The sequence below is a fragment of the Ictalurus punctatus genome, chromosome 3 (genome assembly GCF_001660625.3).
Source record: "Ictalurus punctatus breed USDA103 chromosome 3, Coco_2.0, whole genome shotgun sequence".
NCBI classification, from domain to species: Eukaryota; Metazoa; Chordata; class Actinopteri; order Siluriformes; family Ictaluridae; genus Ictalurus; species Ictalurus punctatus.
This window is the reverse complement of record NC_030418.2, coordinates 18,622,342-18,646,164: the sequence shown is the minus strand read 5'-3', so window position 1 is coordinate 18,646,164 and position 23,823 is coordinate 18,622,342. Positions and strand designations below refer to the sequence as shown.

The following is a 23,823-nucleotide window of genomic DNA, read 5'->3' as shown; positions in this document are numbered from 1 at the left end:
GTACAGGCATAAATCCAGTCTGCTGCTTCAACTCTGAAATAAAGGATGCATATATTTTACCTAACATTTAAGAGAGATAATATACTATTGGTAACTGGGTATTCTATACTGTAAAGAGGAAAACAGGCCACATGAGTGGCACCCTGGGTACAAAAAAAAATAAATAAAAAAAATTACTTTTGCCATCTGACTGGACCAAAAACAACAGGGGTGGAGGGGTGGGGTCTCATTGTCTTTACAGACATGCAAGTGAAAATACAGATTGTAAGATAGCACAGCAATAAAAAATATGCAGGAGATAGCATCTCAATTTTGAATTTTATATCTACACATTGAATTAATGGGATTTCAACATAGAAACAGAGAGGGCCTTGTATATTTACCAAAAATACCACAATTGTACTATATCGCATGTCAAACTGCTTTGGAGGTACGATCTACAACACAAGAAGAAACCTTTTACATTTAAATAAATAAATAAATAAATAAATAAATAAATAAATAGTAGTTATATATAGATAGATAGATAGATAGTAGTTGGATACCAATGAAAAACAATTATAATTTCCTCCAATATTTTCCCATAATAAAAGGCGTTCGTTGTAGATCAGTAGCAAAAAAAAAAAAAAAAAAAAAAAAAGGGTCAGTGAAATTTACCTTGATTTTTATTTTATTTAAAAATAATTATATTATAAACATTTTATTTAAAAAAGAAAAAAAAAGAAAAAAAAGTGAGCAGCATATTTGCCATTTAAATGTGGCCAAATTTGACATTTATACAGGGCCAAATGTTTCATCTTTACCAATTGAAGATCAGTTGAACATGTTCAGCCAATAATGTAACAAAATCCATTTTATAAATGTAATGCAGGACGTCCTTTTTTTTTTTTTTTTTTTTTTTTTTTAAAACCGGTTTAGAGGCTTCATAACAATGATAACTTCAGATGAAGAAATCAAGAACAGTATATCAGTCAGTTAGTTAGTCAGTATATTTATTACAAGAGCTCTTTGGCAGTACAGTGCAGGGCATTAGAACACTTAATGAGACATGATTGTCTATTGAGATGTGTGTTACAGTTACAATATGGCAATGCCAAAGGGGGGGGGGGGGGGGGGGGGGGCATTTAAAGAATTTTAACATAGAATGTTTATATATACACACACTTCCGTTTGCTGTTACAGGAAAAGTGTCAGGAACATGGAAGATTTTGTTTTATAATTTGATGAAGGCTACAACAAATTTGGAAAAGAGGAGCCTTTTTTCCAGAATTGTTTGCTTTGATGAAAAATGGAAAAGAAGTTGAATGTTATTGTTTACAGGAGTGAGAAAACTTGTAATGCAAAACTTTCCATTATTCCGCAAAATAATAAAATAGAGATCCTTTGTTTGGGAACAGAATGCAAATGCTCACTATTTCAGCTGTCAGCTCATTTTGGAGCAAAACACACATTTGACATGAAGAGAGTGAACCCAAAATTATTAAACCATTATGTAACACACTAATGTGAAGGGTAATATCCATAAAGCTCGATATGCCATGTTCTCCAGGAAGGTAATAGACTAAACCCAAATTAATGAAACAAAAAGTGATACTCCTCGAACTAGCTACTATATTCAGTTAAAGCCTAAACACGATTGACCAAAGGGTTCAATTTGAGTAAGTATTACTGAACAGTCAAGAGTAATGTGCTATACTAGCAAAAAGGCAAAGACACGGACATAACTGTGCGTTGTAGCAGTACAGCACAAAACCTGCAAGGAAACCTCACGACACAGTTTTGGGGTTTTTCCTGAACACACCTGACTGACTGATTTTGGGCAAAGCTTGCTGTATCAGGGAAAACACCAAACAAACATTCTCGAGCTTCAGCTTTCTAGGAATAGAGTTCTGCACATCTGCCATTAGTGTTTTTTTGTTGTTGTTTTAGTTTAAGACTGTCAAACAGTAAATCAGGCCCTCAACACAATCAGCTTTCCTCAGGTAAAAAAAATTCTTCCAACATTACACACTTTTATCCACATGCTATAACTGATGTGTACTGACGCAAATCTTTTGAAAATGGAGTCTCATCCAGAACCCTTTGTAACTATCTGCTGCTATAAACATAGTAAAGAAGAGAGTCCACACTGGCCTGGTCCAGTAAAAACATCATAAGTAAGAACAACTTCCTGGGTTACACAATCAAAAAAAATAAATAAAATAAAATAAAAATATAAAATAAAATGAGAAAGAGAAAAAAACAAAAACAGGAACAACAAGAATAACATTTAAACACTGAACACTCCTGCATTACTTCCAAAACACAATACGTAAACAATATTTAAGGAGGCTTTTGTTAAGAAGTGTGAGAAGAACTGTATGTCCGTAATTCTATTATCTTGAAAACAAAAGACAAAAAAAAAAACAAACAAACAAACAAACAAAAAAACTGCTAAAGAACCAGAATTGTAGTCAATACCTTTGGAAAATATTGTCTTAATGCATACGTAAATATAAAACTAATTCTTGATATTAAAACATGCACCATTTCCCAATCTAACAATACTTAAATTACACATAGTGTGTGCTGAAGTATAAAGTGCAACAATCTGCAAAAGGGGGGAAAAAACAGTTTGGATAAAACCAGCTATGAGCATTTAAATGCTGGTTTGAACCCATTTTGTTGATGTTTTTTTTGTCTTTTTAACATAAAGACCCTTTGAGAAAATGAACAAAAGTTGTTTTCTCCATTATACCTCCACAATGTTAGTCAAACAAAAATAAGCCTGGTCACAAATACGCTGAAACGAAGTGCGCACATATTTGCACTTAACCTTTAAAAAAAAAAAAAAAAATTTAAATAATAATAATAATAATAATAATAATAATAATATCCGTACATAAATATAAAATGATGTTTCTGTCTCACTAACATTTTTATTAAACAATTTGTACTCCATAGAAAACGGTGTTATTCTTTGGTAAAATCCACACACAGGCTTTAACCAACCACTTTGTTTGTGCAAGATTTCTTGATGAAGCATAAAAGAACATGGGAGAAAGGTTTCACAACACCTCATCTACATGAAAGGCATTTGTTTGGGTTTGAACTCAAAAGTGAGCAGTGGTCAAAGGCTGTGCTTTGGCTCAGCAGTGTTTGCACAGAAGAACGAAGAGCAAAGATGACAGGAGACACCAGGTCTGGCCTCAAACTCCAGCCTCAACCAAACACCCAAACCCTTGCTAAAGGGACTGTTCGTTGTTCTGAGTCATGTTCTCCTCATTCTCTACAAATCTGGAAGTGATAACAGCACTTTGAACCAATTCCAAGGCACCAATGTCATTGTTGAACTGAGTCAAAAGCATCATAGTAAGACAGGCTTGAGTTCCATTCAAATGAGTAAAGGTCTCTGAAGTCGCACAGTCCATGCAATCACTTTCCATGTCCTTTGGCTCTGAGTGAGAAAAATAGAAAGTAATTTAGAAACATGAGGTTGAAGAGAGGAGGAAGAGTGCACTGATCAGGGCTGCCAGGGCTTTCTGTCTTTGCCCCGCTGCTCAGGAATATGTTTATAGTGACACTTGTCCCCAAAATGACAGCCAGTGGTCCTCCAGAAATAGCACTCATCTCCATTGACAGGGCCCCTGCGCCTTGCTCTGGAGGACACACACACACACACACACACACACACACACACACACACACACACACACACACACACACACACACACACACACACACAAATGGAACAAACACAGTGTAATCTGAACAAAACAGTGCAGTTCTTTAGAGAAATCCCAGATACATTAACGTAAAGCTCATTACCCAGCAGTTCCTGCAGCCTGTGGTGCAGCAGAAACAGGAAATGGTTTCAGGATGCGTCTGTCTGGATACCGGACTACTAACCGTGTGTTTTCTATCAAATGGCCCTGTTAAGTGTAAAATGAAATTTTAAAAACACATTCGAATACCATTCAAATAACGTTTCTTTATTACTCATGTCCTGTCGTAAAATCACTTTCGGAAGTCATGCTGAGAGGTTGCGCATGTGACATTGTGGCTAATGGCAATAGTCCATCTGTAAATCTGGTCGCTATTGTCAGGAAACTGCAAGCTCGAATCCCATTGATGCCACAGCCTTCCATGTCCAGGAGCGAAGGGAGCAAATCTGGCCAAGCTGTCTGGGTAAGAGGGATGTCATTACTCTATCCCCCATCAATCACATTGACACTAGTCAACAGCCGTCCGTGAGCTCATTAATGTGGAAAAGCGCAGATAATGCATTTCTCCTAACGTTATGTGGCTCTGAGCAGCGGTTTGATAAGATACGGTTTCATGTGTCTCAGAGGAGGCGTGTGTTAGCCTTCACCCTCCCTGGTGTGATGGGGGAGAGCTGGCTGGTGGATGGGAACTGGCAGGTGACCAATATAGGGAGTATATGAGGGAGGAAAAATCTCTGTTCAGACGACATTAAAAATGTTCACAGTGCTTCATTTGAGGTAACACGGTCAGATCTTGGGAAATTATTAACACTCAAACATCTTTGTACTAAAGACAACAACTCACATTGAGCTTTTCCATCGCCCGTGCAGCCATGCTGGCGTTCCTGAAGTTTACAAAGGCACAGAAACGCTCGTGCAGCACTCGAATGCTCTCAATTTCTCCATGGCTGGAAAAACAAGCAGGAGTGAGTCAACGCAACAGCATGATGGAAAGTAAACAAGTGTAATACAGCAAAGCTGAAGAGTCTCGGGGCTCCAGTCTTACTTTTTGAAAAGGTCCCACAGGTGCTTCTCCGTCAGTTCTGTGGTTACGTTACCCACCCAGAGAGAAGGGCATGGACTTCTGAGGTGGAGGAAGAGATAGAGCGATAATGAGCAAACCCATGAGACACATGCAATATGCATGCAATAAGTTTATGAAACATTGCAGGCAGCCGTTTTCACTCACCCTGGCTGAAGGAGCGTAGAGTCATTGTTTGCTGCTGTGAAAAGAATTTTATCTGATGATAAATAACATTTTATACTTTTCACCACTATCCATTTCTCTCTCAGTAACCCCATTTCTAGGAGTGTATGGAAATATTGCCCTCAAGTGGCTGAAAGAGTAGCTGCACTATTCACATCATTCAATAATTCATAGTCATACATTTACTAGAATACCTCTGGCTGCAAGAACAGCCTGTACTTTGCTGTACTTCTCAAGCAGAAGCACACTTTGCTCCTCTTCATACCCAAGATCCTGTTGAACAGAGGCAATCCAGACAGCATTTTTATCTTTTGCACTCAGTGACATCATCTATGGAGGCCATATTTATTGGTTCTCTTGTCAGTATAATAATAAACAATGCACTGGCTTTTAATGTCTCCAAATATGTGAATGTTAAAGACAGATTCTACTCCTTCACTAACCATTAACTGCAGCACTTTGCAGTAGAAAAGGTCATTGGCTGCCTCCTCACAGTCCTTGTCCAGCTTCAGGACATGCTCCATAGCTTTCTCAGCCTCACTGTACCTCTAACAGAGGAGTACACAGCATACACAGGATGATAAATAGTAACACCAAATCATCATGATTTTGAGCATGAGGACAAATACAGTCTTACCTTAAGGCCCATGAGGGCACTTCCTTTGCGGTAGTAGCCTTTAGGCCACTCGGGGGCCATCTGAATAGATTTTTCAGCATCAGCAAGTGCTAGAGAGTACTGCTCCAGACAGTAATAACAGTATGAGCGATTCCCAAAAAATCTGCCATGACACAAGGACAAATAAAAGGGTAGAGTTTAATATCAGAGAAGTTCAATGATGCATATTTACTGTCTAGATGGAATGATAGTACCTGTAGTCCTTTGGGTCACATTTGATAGCTTCTGTAAACATGTTAACAGCCTCACTGTACTGGCCCTCATTTACCAGTCTGATCCCCTTTTCTGCAATGGAGAGAGAAAACCTCAAAGTTCAAACCTCAAAGGAAACAAACAGCCAGATAAATAAACAGATGGGTATTTTGCTGGCATGGTTAGTCCCCATGTCCCCCAAACCCTGCGTCCACACACACGGATGGTCCGTTCTATCCACACAACAGGCATTCAGAGTAGCAGCACGACCGTGCACTTTATTATTAGGTAAATAATAAAGAAAAGTAGAGGGTGTCAATGAAACATGGGACATGTCTAAATATTCTGTGAATACAATTATGCATGAATATAGAGAGATATAGACTTCAGTATCTTAAAACATAGATATGGAGCGTTTCCCTACACAGAAAGGATACTAAGGCACCACGGCCAGATACTGACGATTGTCCAAGTTGGGATTGTTTTTTTTTTTTTGTCCCATTAAAAGAATTTTTTATTTATTTATTTATTTTTTACACTTCTTAAAATGCTAAATAAGTTGGGTTTTTTTTTTTTCTCAATTCACTCAGAGAAAACATGCTTTGTTTTCAAATTGGTGGCAACATGAACAAAGTACAGGGGAAGAGAAGGGGAATGAGACATAGATAGGGGAAAGGGCAGTGCAGAAAATAGAAGCAATCTCTCATTCTTTTCATTTTAGTGATTTAACACACACACACACACACACACACACACATACATATATATAATAAACAAATAAGAATAGATATATACATAATGTGTGTGTGTATACATAAAAAAATAAAAAATAAGAACACTGTAGATACAGCAGCAGATTTGAATGAAATTAAAGTGGCAGTGCAAACTTGTCAACACTGTAACCTATGTGTAAGCCAGGTGCAAATACATATGGATGTGGGTAAGTACTTATTTATTTGAGACAACTATTTGCTCTGGATCAATGTTTTTATTTTATAAGGGAATTTATGCAGGGATTAAGGCAGTCTGGTGGTCGGTTTACTGTTTAATACTGTTTAGCTATTCTTAAACTTGACCCCAGTTCTTAGCTTCTTAGGAGGAGCTGCAGCAGGAAATCATATTTTAAGTGAAACGATTGGATTCGTGTTCTATCAAAAATAAAACAAGTTATTTAGAAATTGTGCATTTATTGACTTTTTATAATTCACGCACTTTTAAGTGCAACTAGATAAAATATGGTTATTTTCAAGTACTTAAATTTCAAAAATCCAAATTCAAACACCTTGTATGAACCCTGTAAATATATGGAAGGTCATGTGAAGGTGACAATTGGTTAGGTAGGATGTTTATGTGATGTAACTAAGCTAGCTTGAGGCAGGTCACATTAGATTTAGCTTACATTAAGATAGAATTTATAATAAATTCATTGTTGTAAAATTATACCTTGTGCAGTTGTTTGATAGCTGAATTCTACTTGTATGAATTTGAAAATAACTGTTGGGATCTCCAACCTGATCAGTGACAGTAAAACACTTGTTCAAGACAAGTAGGTCTTGGTTTTTAATAATGTCTGTCTCATAGTACATTTACATTAGCCAACATCTCACTGCTTTGCCCAAGTGTCCTGATGTTAGGCTCAATCAAATCATCAGTACAAGTATATTTACATGACATGTCTGAAAAAGAAATAGTACAACAAAAATAATTTAAAAATTAGTTTATAAACTAATAAAAGGACAAAGTGAGAATTTTATCAGGGTAGAGCTGGGTGTGGTGAAGGTGCTGACATATGAAAGTAGCTGACAACAGTGTCTAATACAGCAGCACATACAGTGGGTTTCTTAGATCCATAAGCACCCATGTTAATAACAATCCAGTTTAAACAGCCATGCCTGATTATTTGATTATTTAATACAAACGTGTGAATGCATGTGTACAACATACCAGTCAGTGAGGCACTTCTTTTAGTCACAGACTCAGATCCACTGACCTGAAAGGAAAATCAGCAGTCTCATTCAGATATAAAGCAGTGAGTGGTGTGCAAATTTCAAGAAGTCTTTACACCGCAGTTTTTAAAACATGCCACAGCAAGCAGGCCATAGGCTCACTGCAGAAAGCTGCCAGCACTTGCTGCACCAGTCCTGACCATCAGAAACTCTCCATATTCCACAGATTTTATCCTACGTCTTGGTTAACCTATAAACATTAAGAATTCTGCAACTTACAGTGGATATAAAAAGTCTTCACACCCCTGTAAAAATGACAGTTTTTTGTGATGTAAAAAAATGAAACCAAGATTAATCGTATCAGAACTTTTTCCACCCTCAATGTGAAATTACAACATATAAAAATAAACTGAAAAACAAATCAAACATTTTAGGGAAAAAATAGGACAATTTAACGTTACAATCACCTGGTTAACCACCATCAAATTCAATCTGTGTTCAAAAGTAATTATCATACACCTGTCATCAATGAAATGATTCTGATTAACCCCAAATAAAGATCAGCTGGTTCTGTAAGATTTTCTTCACATCATCTTGGTTTCATCTGACTGCTGTAGCCATGGTCCACGAAGAGCCTGCAAAGCATGCATGGTATCTCACTTGTTGAAAGGTATCGCTCAAGAGAGAGAAAAAAGAATTTCCAAAACGTTTGATATACCATGGAACTGTGAAGGCAATCATAAACAAATGAGAGAAACATATGGAGCACCACAATATCACCACCAAGAACTGGATATCCTGCAAAAATATACAAAAGAACAAGACAAAAACTTACCAGGGATGCAGCCATTGACCTACAGCAACATTACAGGAACTGCAGGAATATCTGACAAGTACTGATTACTCTCTGCTTGTGACAATCTCTCATATTCTTCAGATGATAGGGCTATGGAGTAGGGTGCTTAGACAGAAGCCCTTTCTCACAAAACACATCCAAGCCCAACTAGATCATTCCAAACCATGAGGCAAAATCTCTTGTGATCTGATGAGATTGATTCCAAAAGGTATAAGAATTCCATACTTCCAAAAGGTATGTTTGATACAAAAAAAAACAAAAACAAAAAAAAAAACCCAACATCGATCACCAAAAGAACACCATACCCACGGTGAAGCATGGTAGTGGCAGCATCATGCTTTAGGGCTGCTTTTCTTCAGCCAGAACTGGGGCTTTAATCAAGGTGGAGGGAACCATGAATAGATAGAAATACCAGACAATTTTAGTGCAAAACCTTCAGATGTCTGCTAGTAAGCTAAAGATGAAAATTAATTTCCCCTTTCAGCACTACAACCACCCAAAGCATAAATTCAAATCAACAAAGTAATGGCTTAACCAAAAGAAGATGATCAATGTTAAAGATTCAATGTTTCTGATTGACATAAGCAGAGCAAGCTCAGACCTAAAGCCAACTAAAAAACATCTGTGGTGTGTCCTGAAGTGGGCTGTGCACAGGATGCCCTTAGAAAATAAATAATTTGATGGACGTGGAATGTTTTTGCAAGAAAGGGCAGAAACAAATTGCCAAGTCAAGATGTGCCACGCTGATAGACTCTTACCCCAAAATGGTGTAATAATCAAAAGGTGCTTCAACAAAGTATTAGTTTAGGGTTGTGCACACCTATGCAACTATGTTATTATAATTATTTTATTTTTCTTTCCCCCGCTAAAATCTTTGGTTTTCACAGTTTTCATAGATTGTAATTGCACACTGAGGTTGGAAACATTTCTGCCATGATTTATTTTGGTTTCATTTTTTTACACCACAAAAACCTGCCATTTTAACAGGGGTGTGTAGACTTTTTATAGCCACTGTGTTTCTTTAATTACTTACAGCTTCTATTTCTATTATGTCTATGGTATTCCTCCCCCCCATATTCAATTTCCCTTAATGTTAATATAATACCACAAAGAACATTTACATAAGATATTTTGGGATATTGTTGACTTTGTCCCACAGCCTACCAGCTAAGATCTCAAATAAGAAGCCACAATGTTCCAGTGTTGTTGTTTTGCAAGTTTTGACATGTTTGAACTAATTAATCAGTTTTCAATGTAATGAAAGTGTGTTTAGAGTTAGAACAGAATAAATATTCATAGTCACTGGGTGTCCCTTAGGACTGGAAGCCTGTGTACTAAGGGACATCTCTAAAAAGCAATAAAAGACATTCAAGGAACTACTAGTATAGTTACGATCCTCTGTACTGATCTTTAAACCCAGTGACGTAGTGCCTTGACCGATTATATATTCATGTGACAGCATGAGCTACGAGAAAACGCAGCTGTTCATTTTCTAAGGTAGGATTTACAGCTTTCTTCTGTGCTTCTGTATACATTTTGGTAGTATGTTTATTACTGCAGTCACACTCACCTCTCTGATTCTGGCCTCGTTTTCTTTGTTCTCTTTGGATTTACGGCCTGATTTGCTCTTGGTTTTGGGCCTGATGTGACTAACAGCATTAGCAACAAAAGCACTGCTCACGTCCCATTCCGGATCCTGAAGAAGAGAAATTGAAAGTGCCAAGCTTAATAAAGACTTGTTGAACCACTCTGTAATTCGAGTTCCTTTTCTAATCTTGCTTCAAAGAGTTTGCTTTGGATAGCTTCATAGAGCTACTTTGATTGCCGATGAAGTGCGACGTGTACAGCACCTCCTCACAGGACCAAGCTGATGGCTGTTGGTTTCCTTTGTTTCCCGATGCCAGTGGTGGTGTGGCGCTGTCTTTACATGGATGACATTCTTTCTCCATCACTCTTTCCTTCAATTCCACCTGCTGCTCCTCAATCTGTTCGTCATCAACCTCAGAGCCACTATCATCCAGCTCCGAGTCAACACCTGCATGTTCTTCCTCCTCCTGAGAAACAAGAAACAAACACAATGTAATAATGTAATACAGAAATATAATAGTGCCCAGAACCCATATTAGACTGTATAATTAACGTAAAAAGTGGCAAAAATGGCCATGTACCTGTACAGTGCGCTCATCTGTTTTACCGCGTTCGAGTTTCTTTCGCTCTCTTTGACGCTGAAGTGAAAATGAAAACATCTTGCTAGTTCTCTTCCCTTAATATTAATCATGTGTTTTGATACCAAACTCCGTGATATAGTATTTCTTATTTTTTTTAAGCTCATCTGCATGTATAAGCATCCAACTAACCTTCCTTTTAGCTCTTCGCCTCTCAGCTCTCCTTCTGGCCTTCTCCTCTTCACTGAGGCCCTCCTCTCCATTCAATCCATTCTGAAACACCAACAAAACACACAAACATGGTTACTTTGCTTTTTCAAAAAGAATCAGCCAAACAAAATTAACTTGTCCACCCACAGAAAACCGTGCTCATCAAATGAAAAACAGCATTTCCTGCACCTGAGAGAGTGCGTCCTGACTGTGGTCAGACGAAGCACCAGTCTCCATCTTCTCTAGCGTTTGATCACTGGAGCCTGCGGAGGAGTTGCAGAAGACATTTTCAGAATATTTAAGCATCCAAACACAAGTCCAGCTAGAGCCAACAATGACAGTTTGTTTGAGAGAGCCAACGCAGAGAAAATACTGCTGTGGGATATAATTGAGGGCTGTAACATTTTAAGCAAGCAGTCATGTGACAACACAAGGGGAAAATATCCATTTTCACAAAAGCAGAAGTGGGAACCAGGCAGAAAGTATTCGTGGGAAGCACGTAATCATGTCCAAATGAATGTTCTGTGATTCAATGGAAACTTTAAGGCTCCTTTTCGATTGTGTCATTTCCATGAGTCTTTAGAACTCTTTAGCACAAAGGTATATAAGGGATAAGGAGAAAAGAAACCTATCACACTCTATAGAAAAGTCAAACAAAATAACGGCCCAGGGTACAATTACTGTTTGTACTAAATAAATAAATGTCTGCTAAATGAATAAATGTACTGTTAGTATGCCCTAGACCAGTGGTTTTTAAAGTGGGTGCCACCAGGGGGGGGCTAAAAAATTTGGTGTGAAAAATAAACAACACATGATTTTGATTTTTTTTTACGTGATTTTTTTTTTCAGGACAACCACACACACAATCTATTCCTAATGTAATGTAAAGATGCAAGATGTAATTATTATTATTTTATTTTTTTTTTTAAAAGGGAGATATATTCAGAAGTCTGTACTTTTAATGTGTTTCAAAGACATCTTGCAAAAGGGGGGCCTCGGTCAAATGTAAATGCCATTTGGGGGGCCTTGCCCTGGAAAAGTTTGGGAACCCCTGCTCTAGCCTCTTAACATTTAACAGTTTCTTGTGTTTCAGGGATTGGCTTGATGTTTCTGCTCATAGATGTGGTGAAAATCAATCTAAATACAAGGCTTTAAACCCAAGCACTATTCAGGAAGTTTGGAAAAACCAAGTAAATCAAGTGGCATCTGATAATACAAGGAGGCTAATAATTTAAGGAGATAACAGTTTGGCTTAAACATTCAGCTTGAACTTCCTGAGTGTGTAAGGGCAAGCACTTTACATTATATTTGCTTAAAGCTTAACATGACCCTGAACACTCCCCAAATGAGACATCGGAACACCAGATGATGTCTCTTCCATGACAATTGCTTACTTATCACCCGTGCTTTTACTAGGCAATAAAATTTTGGGTTCACACAGGATGAGCAAAGCACTGACTGCTTCATTTAACGATAAAATACAAAAACAGTCATATAAATTGGCACAGCTTCAATGACTACACAAGTAATCTAAAATACTACATTACACTGGTATTGAACATAAAGCAAACACAACATGTCTTACAAATCGAATCTAAAACCACTCTCTGAAATGTAATTAAACAAAACACATTTGATCTTGACAAAGCTGGCAGCTTAGACGTGGGACAAACCACACAAACTGGACTAATTTCACTTGCTACAATTGTGACATAAGGAGAGGGAGAAGCGCAAGGGTACAGGTGAGGAGCTTCTCAAATGACAGGCAAGTCAGAAAGTATCGTCTCATTCTACTCGAATGCGAGTGCTGAACCAAACCCATATGTTCACACGGTGATCTGCCCGCATCTACACAACGGAAACTGTTGATTACACTCAGATAAATACAACAAAAAAATTTCCAAACAATTTTCATTACAGGGGGGAAAAAAAAGAAAAAAAAAAAAAAAAAACACTACATGCCGATTACTGTGGCTGTGAGGTCGGTCATCAATAATGCAGACTATAACTAGCAGCTTCCTGATCTTTAACCTGCATTCTCAGAGCTTTTGTACTTGAAACAGCAGCGTTTCAGGAACATGCCAGACACACTGCGCATGTGGCATAAAACAAGGCAGTACCAAAGGTCACATGATAATTTTAGGCATAGCATACCTATGCTCTTCTTCTGGTATGAGCTAATAAGGCTGCAATCCACAAAGCTCCTCAGAAAGTTTTTATACATTCCACAGATTTCCATACAAAAGGATAATGAGACAATGAAAGACATTTTATGCAGCCACATAGCAACTGCCCAAAGAAAAAACAAAATCAGTCAGAAATCAGATTACACTGCAAATCAAATGACCAAGTGGAACAGTTGTATTGAACCTGTGAACCAGCAATGTTTTAAAGTAAAGGCACTGGTACAAAATTATATTATTAGTGAAGAGTTTAATAGTACATAAAATTCAAATTCAATACAATGCAATATGGTGGTGCCTCGATGTGATACACTTGATACAGCACAACTAAGCATTACCTGGATACATGCCTTAGGGTTCCATTTCAGTTGATTGAAACATTCTACAAGCACAATAACAAACTTTGACAGTGTTTGTGTTACCAGCATATGAACAAAACAGAAGCTTTGCATTAGAATGTGACAAAATTAAAACAAGGCCAGCTTTCACTGGCATGATTCACAAGGAGGTGTGTCTGAAGCACAGGGCTTTTCCCATTCTGCAATAAGTTATGCCTGCTGTCTCTATAGTGCTAGATGTGTCTTGGAATCCTGTGTTCTTCACTAGTAAATGTGAACTTACCGATCACTGCAGTGATTTCTTTAGCCTGGACGGAATCAGGGAGGAAAGGCTATCTAAATGCAGCAGAGTTAACAAACAAACTCAAATTCCTCCATATTACAATATCTATTTTGTTACACTCAGCATTTGAAAAACCATCTGAAAGGATACACAGTATGCAAGTAATCCAAATCTGAGGCTTAACAATGTACTTCGCTAAAAAGCAAGAGAAATCCTGTCCCGAAATCAAAGACTTTTGCCAAGTCTGAAGCCGAAGTCTATTTAACATGTAGCCTATTTAACTATTTGGGGTGCAATGATGTACATTTCAAGTAAAGGTCATCAAAAATCGTTCCACAACGCTGTTGAATTTGCAAATGTAACCAGTGAGATTCATTTAGGTTAAAACTGGTTAATTTTCTATAACAGCTCAGCTCCGACAGTAGTGCAGGCTGCAAGGCAAATTAACGCACTCGGAGTTGTTGTTTTTTTTACTCTACTTCTAGAAAATGAACAAAGAATGCACCGCATGTGTTTTGCTTTTTTATGTTATAAAATCAATTTATGAAGCCACTGTAATCTTTATCATTACGTATTATATCAATCGTATAATGTTACCTTACTTTGTGCAGGAAATTAGCTTGTTTTATTGTAAATAAAAAAGCCTGACAAAAGGCATGTTAAGCAATTTGCTTGTATTTCAATAACTTGTTGCATATACCAAAGACATAACTGAAATCGGCTTCTGATATGGAGTAAACATTAAATTTCAACAAATTTATCAACTACAAATGTTGCATCCGTTGATTCCGCCATGTTTTCTTACTGACACGCCCCCAACTCAGAACCTTAAGGCTCAAAGAAAATCCTGTTTCCCCACTCGTAATTATGACTTTGTGGTGGCGTTCATTCAACTCAAAGATGAACTTTCCAAAATGACTTGGGTGCACCATAATACAATATTGTTGCTATAGTAACCAATAAGACACAGGAACGTATGGTGGATGCTCCACATAAACAGAGTAAAAAAATAAAAAAAGTGATGTGTTATTTAACTGAATCAGTGTGGAAATGCTATCTGAATGCAGCAGAGTTTGCTCAGTGTTTTGCTCTTTGTTTTCACCTATTTTTAGAGACTGACACAGCAGGATGATGTGTGTGATCTTAGCAGCAGTGTGTTGTACACAAGGTGTATTTGGCACAATGTAATGCTTCAGTCCACCTCTTACTGGCCATCAGCATCATAACTGAAACCACTGCTTTTTCCTCAAGCTAATACGCTAGTACACAAAGTATGCTAATCTGCTAGTGTGGAAAACAGTGTGTATAGAAATTTCTTTTAAACCATCACCTGTCCTGATTTGAGGCAGCCACTTTTTCAGAGGAGACTGTGTGCACTTGACAAAAATTTAGCAACAACAACTTACTTTAATATGCAGCCTGTTGAATGTATTGTTTGATACACAGACATCAAACTGAAAGCCTTGTATCAAACAATGATACACAGTATATCACAGAATTTAAATGCTCACTGTTTTTCCATGTAGTTATAAATCTATTATTGTCTGGTATATACACACACAACTAGCTGTGATAGGCCTTTATTTAAATATACATACTCTGAATCATGTGTGTGTGGGAGACTGACATGGTAGATTTTGACATTTTCTACTAGCTTTCAGAATTTCCTGAATCATAATCTCTCTTTTGCATGTGTCTCAACCATAAGTAAAGTTCTACTTTTTAATTATTTAATTCCAACTGCTGTGCAGGAGCATCGCTGACAGTTAGACAGTCTAATTTTTAAAAAATGAACTGATTAGCAAAACAGATATTAGCGTATAGTACATAACTATCCAACAATTTGATCAAATTGTGGCATACACTGTGGGAGGAAAGTGAACTTAGCTAGAAAGGTTGTTTACATCTTTGGGCAGACAGCCAAGGCAATATTAACATATATAACTTTCTTTTTTCCCCCAGGGGGTAAATATACATTATATGGCAAAAAGTTTGTGGATGCCTGACCATCACACTCATATGTGAGCCTTCTCCAAACTGCTGCCACAAAGTTAGAAGCACACAATTGTGTGTGTATGTATATATATAAAATCTACATATTTTTTTATATTATTTATATATATATATATATATATATATATATATATATATATATATATACACACACACACACACATACATACACATTATATATATAAAAAATATATACATATTATATATACATATTATATATACACACACACATATATATATTTTTTTTACTATTATTATTTCCTTGTACGCTGTAGAATTTCACAGGAACGAAGGGACCCAGATCAGTTGTAGCATGACAATGTCCCCATGTAAAAAGCAATCGTCATGAAGACATGCTTTCCAAGTTTTGAGTAGAATAACTCAAGTGGCATGCACAGAGCCTTAACCTCAACGCCACTGAACGTTGGGATGAACTGGAACACACTGTGCCCCAGACCTCCTCACCCAACATCAGCCACCTTACTAATGCTCTTGTGGCTGAATGGGCAAATTCCCACAGCCACACTTCAAAATCTAGTGGAAAGCCTTCCCAAAGAGTGGAGGTTGTTATAACAGCAAATGGGAATTAAACTAAATGTGGAATGGGATGTACACACACTCACAGAGCATGTTATTAGGAACACTGGATGGGGCCTCCCTTTGAACAGCCTCAATTCTCCATGGCATGGGTTCCACAAGACATGGCGCATTATCATGCTGGAAGTAGTCATTAGAAGATGGGTAAACTGTGACCATGAAGGGATGCACATGGTCAGCAATGATACTCAAATAGGCTGTGGTATTCAAGCGATGACTGATTGGTATTAACGGGCCCAATGTGTATCAAGAAAAAACATTCCCCACACCATTACATCACCTCCATCAGCCTGGAGTATTGACAAGGCAAGTTGGGCCCATGCTGTTGCTGCCTAATTCTGACTACCATCTGTGTGCCTCAGCAGAAATAAAGCTTCATCAGACCAGGCGACATTTTTCCAGTCTTCAACTGTTCAGTTTTGATGAGCCTGTGCCCACTGCAGCCTCAGCTTTCTGTTACTGGCTGACAGAAGTGGAACCCGATGTGCTGTTGTAGCCCATCCACCTCAAGGTTCGATGTATTGCGCATTCTGAGATGCTTTTCTGCTCACCACAATTGTACAGAATGGTTATCCGAGTTACTGTAGCCTTTCTATCGGCTCCAACCAGCTTGGCCATTAGGCACTTCTCTCTGCAGAACTGCTGCTCACTGGATGTTTTTCTTTACTGCACCATTCTGAGTAAATTCTAGAGACTGTTGTGTGTGTGAAAATACCAGGAAATCAGCAGTTATAGAAATATTTAAACCAGCCCATCTGGCACCAACAATCATACCATGATCAATATCACAGATTACGTTTCCCCCTATTCTGATGGTTGTGAACATTACCAGAAGCTGCTGGCCCGTATCTGCATGATTTTATGCACAGCAGCCACATGATTGGCTGAATAGATAATTGTGTAAATGAGCAGGTGACCAGGGGTTCCAATTAAAATGCTTGATGAGTATAAACTCTTTTTTTTTTTTAATACATATGGGTGTGATGATCAGGTATCAACAAACATTTGGCCATATTTATGGATTCCTAAAGTTGTTGTGTCAAAGTATGATGTACTGATGGAAAAACCGAATTTTGGCCCAAGCCTGATTATTATTTTTTCACCCGTTTTTGAAAATTCAACTACCACTACATCACACAGGTTTCCCCAAACCACAACACATGCTGTTTCATCTGTTCAGTTGTGTAGTTTCTTCCCCTTTCAATGTGAGGACTTTGTGAAGCCACATAGTAGCTTTGGTAAGCATGTGTTCTCAGATTATCACTGTAAAATGCCATGCTATTACCTCAATCATTGAAGTGTTATATTTTAACATACCAGTCATGTCTGATTCCCCTTTAAATGAAGTGTTGTCAAAACAAGGAAAACAGGATGAAGAAAGCTGTTTTATATAATCATTTTGGATGATGGAAAATGCATCAAAAAAACTTGCTGAGCAGGCCCCAAAGTCATCAAATCAATATCAACACGTCATACAAAAGCACAATGCATGTTTTTTTCCCGTATAATCATGTCTTTTTAAGCTTGCTTGCAGGAAGTACACTTCAGTAACTAACAGCTCTTTGTTCAGTTACTGTACTGTAATCATCACAGATTCATACAACAGTTCCACAAATTTTATTTGCTATCTATTATTCACTGATACTATACATTAACTTAATATTTCTAACATGACACAGTATTTGCTAATCCTGAATTAGCCATGTTCTGCTACACTCATTTTAACCCCATCTAGAGCAGGGGTGTGTTTGATTCAAATTTCCAAGCCCAGTTTCATAAAATTCCTAATCCACAAAAGGTCCAGATAAGCAATGAAGATCCAACAATGAATGGTGACAACAGTTACCTTTTATTGCTTACCCATTAAAGTTTAGTTGGATATAAATAAGGCATGTAAATTCAGAGCATTTATGTTTTAATTTGTGCTGGTCATCATTTTTGACAAATGAACTGTGAACAGATGAATGATATTTACTCTTAACTTAAAAAGGGAAATAAAATGCTTAGGCTACTTCTATGTTCAACTGTCTTTCAACAGTCAATTTATCCACTCCACTAACCAGAAAGGAGAGTAAATGAAATTAAAAATCTATGAAAATCCTTCCCCTGCTGATTTAAATGACTAGAACCTAGGGCTCAGTGGTACAGCTAAAAAAATTATCACAATATAATGTTTGATATCATTCGGTATCGATAATTATTGATACATTTTAATCTTTTTTTTTAAAAAAGACCAGTAGAAAAAAAGGCTTGAATTTAACAACTGTATTTTTAAATGTACCCACTTTAAGGCAAACAATAAATAATTTTAGCTTTAACAGTCTAAAACAAAATCGAATTTAAACAAATATCGTATATGAAGATTAAATATATGTTAAAGAAACTCTTGAACCTAAAAAATAAAATGTTACAAAATGCGTGCAATGTAAAAGGCAAACATTAAGGGAGATCAGCATCGCATTATAGTAGAATGGTACTCCTGGTGCTCTGGTTTGTGTTCAGCCTGTTAGCATAGTTAGCCTAGCCTCGTATAAAACTCCCACTTTAACACTTATTTCCCGATTACACTCTGCTGAGGTCTGTGTCTGCGTCTTTTTTTTTAATTCACTATGTCCTCAGCAGGCTCTGAACTCATGTTCACATGTGTTCTGATGTCACATGGCGATGACGCAACAGAAGCCCTCAGATACACATCTTGTTATTGGTTGTTTGCTTGTCACTCGTAGCACACTCCTTTATCCAGGCATACAATAGGCTGTTTATGATCCAGGGATGGCGCATGCTTGAGGGTTGTTCATGCAACCAAACTTCATGTCTGTTTACATTTTATCGGGCGGTATACCGAACATTCTTTCTATCGTTACCGATAAAGGTGTACCATCGATAAATACCGATACCATTTTAATTGCCCAGCCCTACTATAACCCTATAGCTAGTCTCTGCTCAGATGAGCTGCCATCAGCTAAATCAATTACAAAAATGCATGTGATAAACCACAGCATAGTCTATTGAACTATGGCTTTCTTTTTTTAATCAAACACAGTGTTGCAGTATATTTCCAGGTTGGCCTGCTGAAATACTTTGCTGGCTCTGCATCTGGACCACGGTCTGCCAGTTGACAACTCCTACTAAAGAGCAACTCCAAAGAACTTTATTCTTTCCCTTCGTTCATCAAACACCTTTTGTGTTACTGGATGGGACACGATCAGATGGTATCAGATACGGCAGTATCTGGCTGGTAGAATACAGAAAACATGCACTTTGGTAGTTTTGACAGCCTGAATACTTGATAGAGAAAATAAGCTTCTACACAAGCAAGCAAATTCCTGAATTCCAAGGGTTTCTGTTCTCTCAATTAATTTCTAAGCTATTACATAAACAATTGTGGTTGCTAGGCTTTGGTCATTAGCTGTGTTGTCTGAGCCCCTAGGTGGTGATGACACAGCATTTAACTCAGGTCTAAAATCCGCTCGTATTTTTGGAAAATACACAGGTAAAGGAACATTTGTTTTATTTATACTCAGACATAGTCAAAATGAGAGATAGGCCCAATGCTAGGGGTGGGCAATATGTCAAATATATTACACTTCGACAATCCACCAAATGCATCATGGATAAATAATAGGTTTGTTAACATGCCAACAAAAATAAAGAAAGAAAAATAGTGTTGCCCTTTTTCTATAACACTTATTTAACGTATTTATCAGACCAACAGGAAGTGAACCATAAACATTTAGTCTGACCATCACATGATGTACTTTGTGGCATTGTTTAAATGTTTTTTTTTGTTTGTTTGTTTTTTACAATAAAGTTTTTGTAAGATACGCATGTCATGACACTACAGACTGACAGAAGAAGTAAAGTTCACAAAATATTTTTTGCTATTTTTATAAAGAAGAAATATATTATTCCACTTTTATTTAATGCAGTTTATGGGCTTACATTTCTTTTGTGTAGTACACAATATCTGAAACTCTCTATTGCCACGGCACGGAGAAGGACGGCCGTTCCTACAGAGGCCAGGGCACGGAGAAGGACGGCCGTTCCTACAGAGGCCAGGGCACGGAGAAGGACGGCCGTTCCTACAGAGGCCAGGGCACGGAGAAGGACGGCCGTTCCTACAGAGGCCAGGGCACGGAGAAGGACGGCCGTTCCTACAGAGGCCAGGGCACGGAGAAGGACGGCCGTTCCTACAGAGGCCAGGGCACGGAGAAGGACGGCCGTTCCTACAGAGGCCAGGGCACGGAGAAGGACGGCCGTTCCTACAGAGGCCAGGGCACGGAGAAGGACGGCCGTTCCTACAGAGGCCAGGGCACGGAGAAGGACGGCCGTTCCTACAGAGGCCAGGGCACGGAGAAGGACGGCCGTTCCTACAGAGGCCAGGGCACGGAGAAGGACGGCCGTTCCTACAGAGGCCAGGGCACGGAGAAGGACGGCCGTTCCTACAGAGGCCAGGGCACGGAGAAGGACGGCCGTTCCTACAGAGGCCAGGGCACGGAGAAGGACGGCCGTTCCTACAGAGGCCAGGGCACGGAGAAGGACGGCCGTTCCTACAGAGGACAGGGCACGGAGAAGGACGGCCGTTCCTACAGAGGACAGGGCACGGAGAAGGACGGCCGTTCCTACAGAGGACAGGGCACGGAGAAGGACGGCCGTTCCTACAGAGGACAGGGCACGGAGAAGGACGGCCGTTCCTACAGAGGACAGGGCACGGAGAAGGACGGCCGTTCCTGCAGATGACAGGGCACGGAGAGGACGGCCGTTCCTGCAGATGACAGGGCACGGAGAGGACGGCCGTTCCTGCAGATGACAGGGCACGGAGAGGACGGCCGTTCCTATAATTGACAGGTTATGAAGAGGATGGCTGTTCTTATAAATCAGTGGGCTCTCAGCGTAGGGACCAGGGAACCCCAGGGACTTATATACTTGCTACAATTAATAAAATAACTAAACCCTGTTAAAGTTATTATATTTATGATTAATTTCTTATAGTAATCAGCTTGTTTGACTGGTCACTTGACCTGAACGAGTTTAATCCAAACCTCAATCCATCAATAACATGTAAGCATAATGTCAACTCAGACCTAATGTTTTTTTTTGGTGATGAAAAGTACAGGGATAAAAAGCTCAGTGTCTCTAATAAACAGCCAAAATATTATTGTGCGTATTTATATATTGAGCCAAACTTTGACAAGTTGGATCAGGTGGACTTTGAGAGATTTTACAGATTTAGTCATTCCTATTGATAATTTAAGAGTGAATATTGATACAGAGGATTATTACTACCCACTGCATCCCTTATCTTCACATAACATAGCAAAAAAATCAGTTCTACTGCCAGATTTTATTATTATTATTATTATTATTATTATTATTATTATTATTATTATTATTGACAGAATATATATAAGAATTTGAGACTTGAAGTGACTTTAATTGGATAAAGAAGACATGTGGACCAGTTGCCACAAGCTAAACTGTAACAGAAGTAGCAGTTAAAATGCAAACTGACCTTCGGGTAATGTTTGTTTGTAAAGAAAGAATTGCGACTTACATGATCACTCAGAGCTTCCTTCAATCGCAGACTAATCAGTCGAGATTTTAAACGGCCACATTGAAACTACATTGTTTATGGACTGAGCTTATCGTGTCAGTGTTAAACTGGGGGAATTATTGATCTGAGCGTGGCGTGTAACTCAACCGCACCTCGACGCAAATATGCCACCATCCAGTGACCAGCGCCTCTCCACCAGCTGCTGCAGGCGTTTCACCATCTAGCATTACAACACAACACAACACATCCACAACACAACCGCCAACTCGGCGTCCGTACAAAGTTGCTGCTTCGAAACTAGCGAGAGAACTTCATCAGGCTTCACAGTCAAATATGACACAAGCAGAGAGTAAATAAAAGCGGTTGTTCTGGCACATGGAGCTAAATGAGCCCTCAACACAGCGTGAAAAAGAAGTTTGGCAAAGTAAGCGAAAAGTTCCCAAAGGAGTGAGACTTACCACTCCCCAGCCCCAGCAACCGGCAAATGTTGAACTTCATCAGCGCAACCATTCAGCATTATTTATTTAAATGAAACTATTGATACATTCGTTCGACTGTAGCCCCAAGCTTTAAACAAGCTACACAATAAGACAGCGAAACTTCTATAGGTAGTAATGGATGGTGCTTTGCTTCCTGAGCATCGGCACACTTTGGCCCGACCGCAGGCTCCGCCCATTTGTGCGTCTTAAAGGGATCGCTAGTGCGTGTCCGTCTGTGCCTCGGTGCATGCGTTTAAAGGAAAGGTTCGGCCAAAATTGCCAAGTAATGGAGGATAACGTCTAGTTTAACCCTTGAAGCTCCAATTTAAAATAAATAAATAAATAAAAATCCTGAACACCAAACAATACGCATACAAAATAACTTTTTCTATTGTCATATTTTTTAATTAATGGTTGGATAATAAAAATAAAATGCACATACATTTGATCTGCCTTTCTAGTAACGGACATTAGACATTTTAGTGTCCAAATTCTAATCATTTTTGTAGACAAACCAACAATAGAAGTCACATTTTCATCATTCAAATTATATGCTGAAAATGTCCAAGACATCAACGATGATTTCAGTATGACCGATGGCCACTTACAAAAAGAGTCTTGCAGAAATTACCTTTGCAATTTTATCTGGGAGCCCTGTGTGACTTCTTTTGAAAGTTTATGGCCACCAATTAGCCACTTTCATTTCCTGCTAGCTATATTGGGCATGTATTTACAGTGCAAAATTAATTAGCAGAGATTTAGATATAATTTGTATAGTAGCCTATAATTTGACCGACCTGATATACTTAAACAAAGCCTCCACCCTGAAACACATTAAGTATGTTTATACGGAAATGTGCTTAGTGACTCTAGTTTGATGTTGAATTTGTTTGATGCTGTATTTTTGTTATTCCCTTTGAAAAATGATCAATTGTCTGCCATGCTAGCAGCACGGGGGACCTTGCTAGCGATTACGATGGTGTTTAATAGGACAAGAAATCTCAAATCTCATAACAGTCAAGTTTAGCTGATTATTAGTTCTTGAATACAAAAAAGCAAGAGCTTTTGTTTAGTTTAGTTCCTGAAAAGAAAACAAAAAAGCAAGAGCTTTTTTTCTCACCTAATATGTTAGAGCAATATTTAATTTAAAGAGAAATCCAACACAGAAATGGTGGAGACAGCAAACATTGGTCTGAGAGTCTCACAATGCAACTATATGACATAGTTGTGCTGAGTCATGGCAAAGACTCAGCCCAGCAAGTTATACGCTATGACATGGCAACAATGGTGGTATTAGCATGAACATTTTCCAGTTTGAACAGAGTGAACAGATGAGGAAGTGAGAGAGTTGGACTAAAGTGCTGCTGCATCTGTCTGTTTA

General features: G+C 38.4%; 1 protein-coding gene across 3 annotated transcripts; it reads right to left on the bottom strand.

Moving 5' to 3' along the window:
• Window positions 1–975: 975 nt before the first annotated feature.
• On the bottom strand, window positions 976–22,642 carry zgc:123010 (RRM_SF domain-containing protein). Of its 3 annotated transcripts, none has more exons than XM_017464481.3 (16): window positions 22,422–22,642; window positions 11,185–11,258; window positions 10,978–11,058; window positions 10,789–10,845; window positions 10,471–10,674; window positions 10,191–10,316; window positions 7,763–7,808; window positions 5,821–5,911; window positions 5,588–5,729; window positions 5,394–5,498; window positions 5,145–5,223; window positions 4,933–4,966; window positions 4,750–4,827; window positions 4,549–4,651; window positions 3,808–3,911; window positions 976–3,638 (listed from the first exon to the last, which is right to left on the bottom strand). In XM_017464481.3, the coding sequence occupies exons 1-16, from the start codon at window positions 22,471–22,473 to the stop codon at window positions 3,503–3,505; spliced, it is 1,512 nt and encodes a 503-aa protein (XP_017319970.1). In that variant the 5' UTR covers window positions 22,474–22,642; the 3' UTR covers window positions 976–3,502. The 3 variants fall into 3 exon arrangements, with proteins under 3 accessions (XP_017319970.1, XP_047010116.1, XP_047010117.1); XM_047154160.2 differs by lacking the exon at window positions 22,422–22,642 and adding an exon at window positions 22,116–22,334; XM_047154161.2 differs by lacking the exon at window positions 22,422–22,642 and adding an exon at window positions 21,964–22,074.
• Between the last annotated feature and the right edge of the window lie 1,181 nt (window positions 22,643–23,823).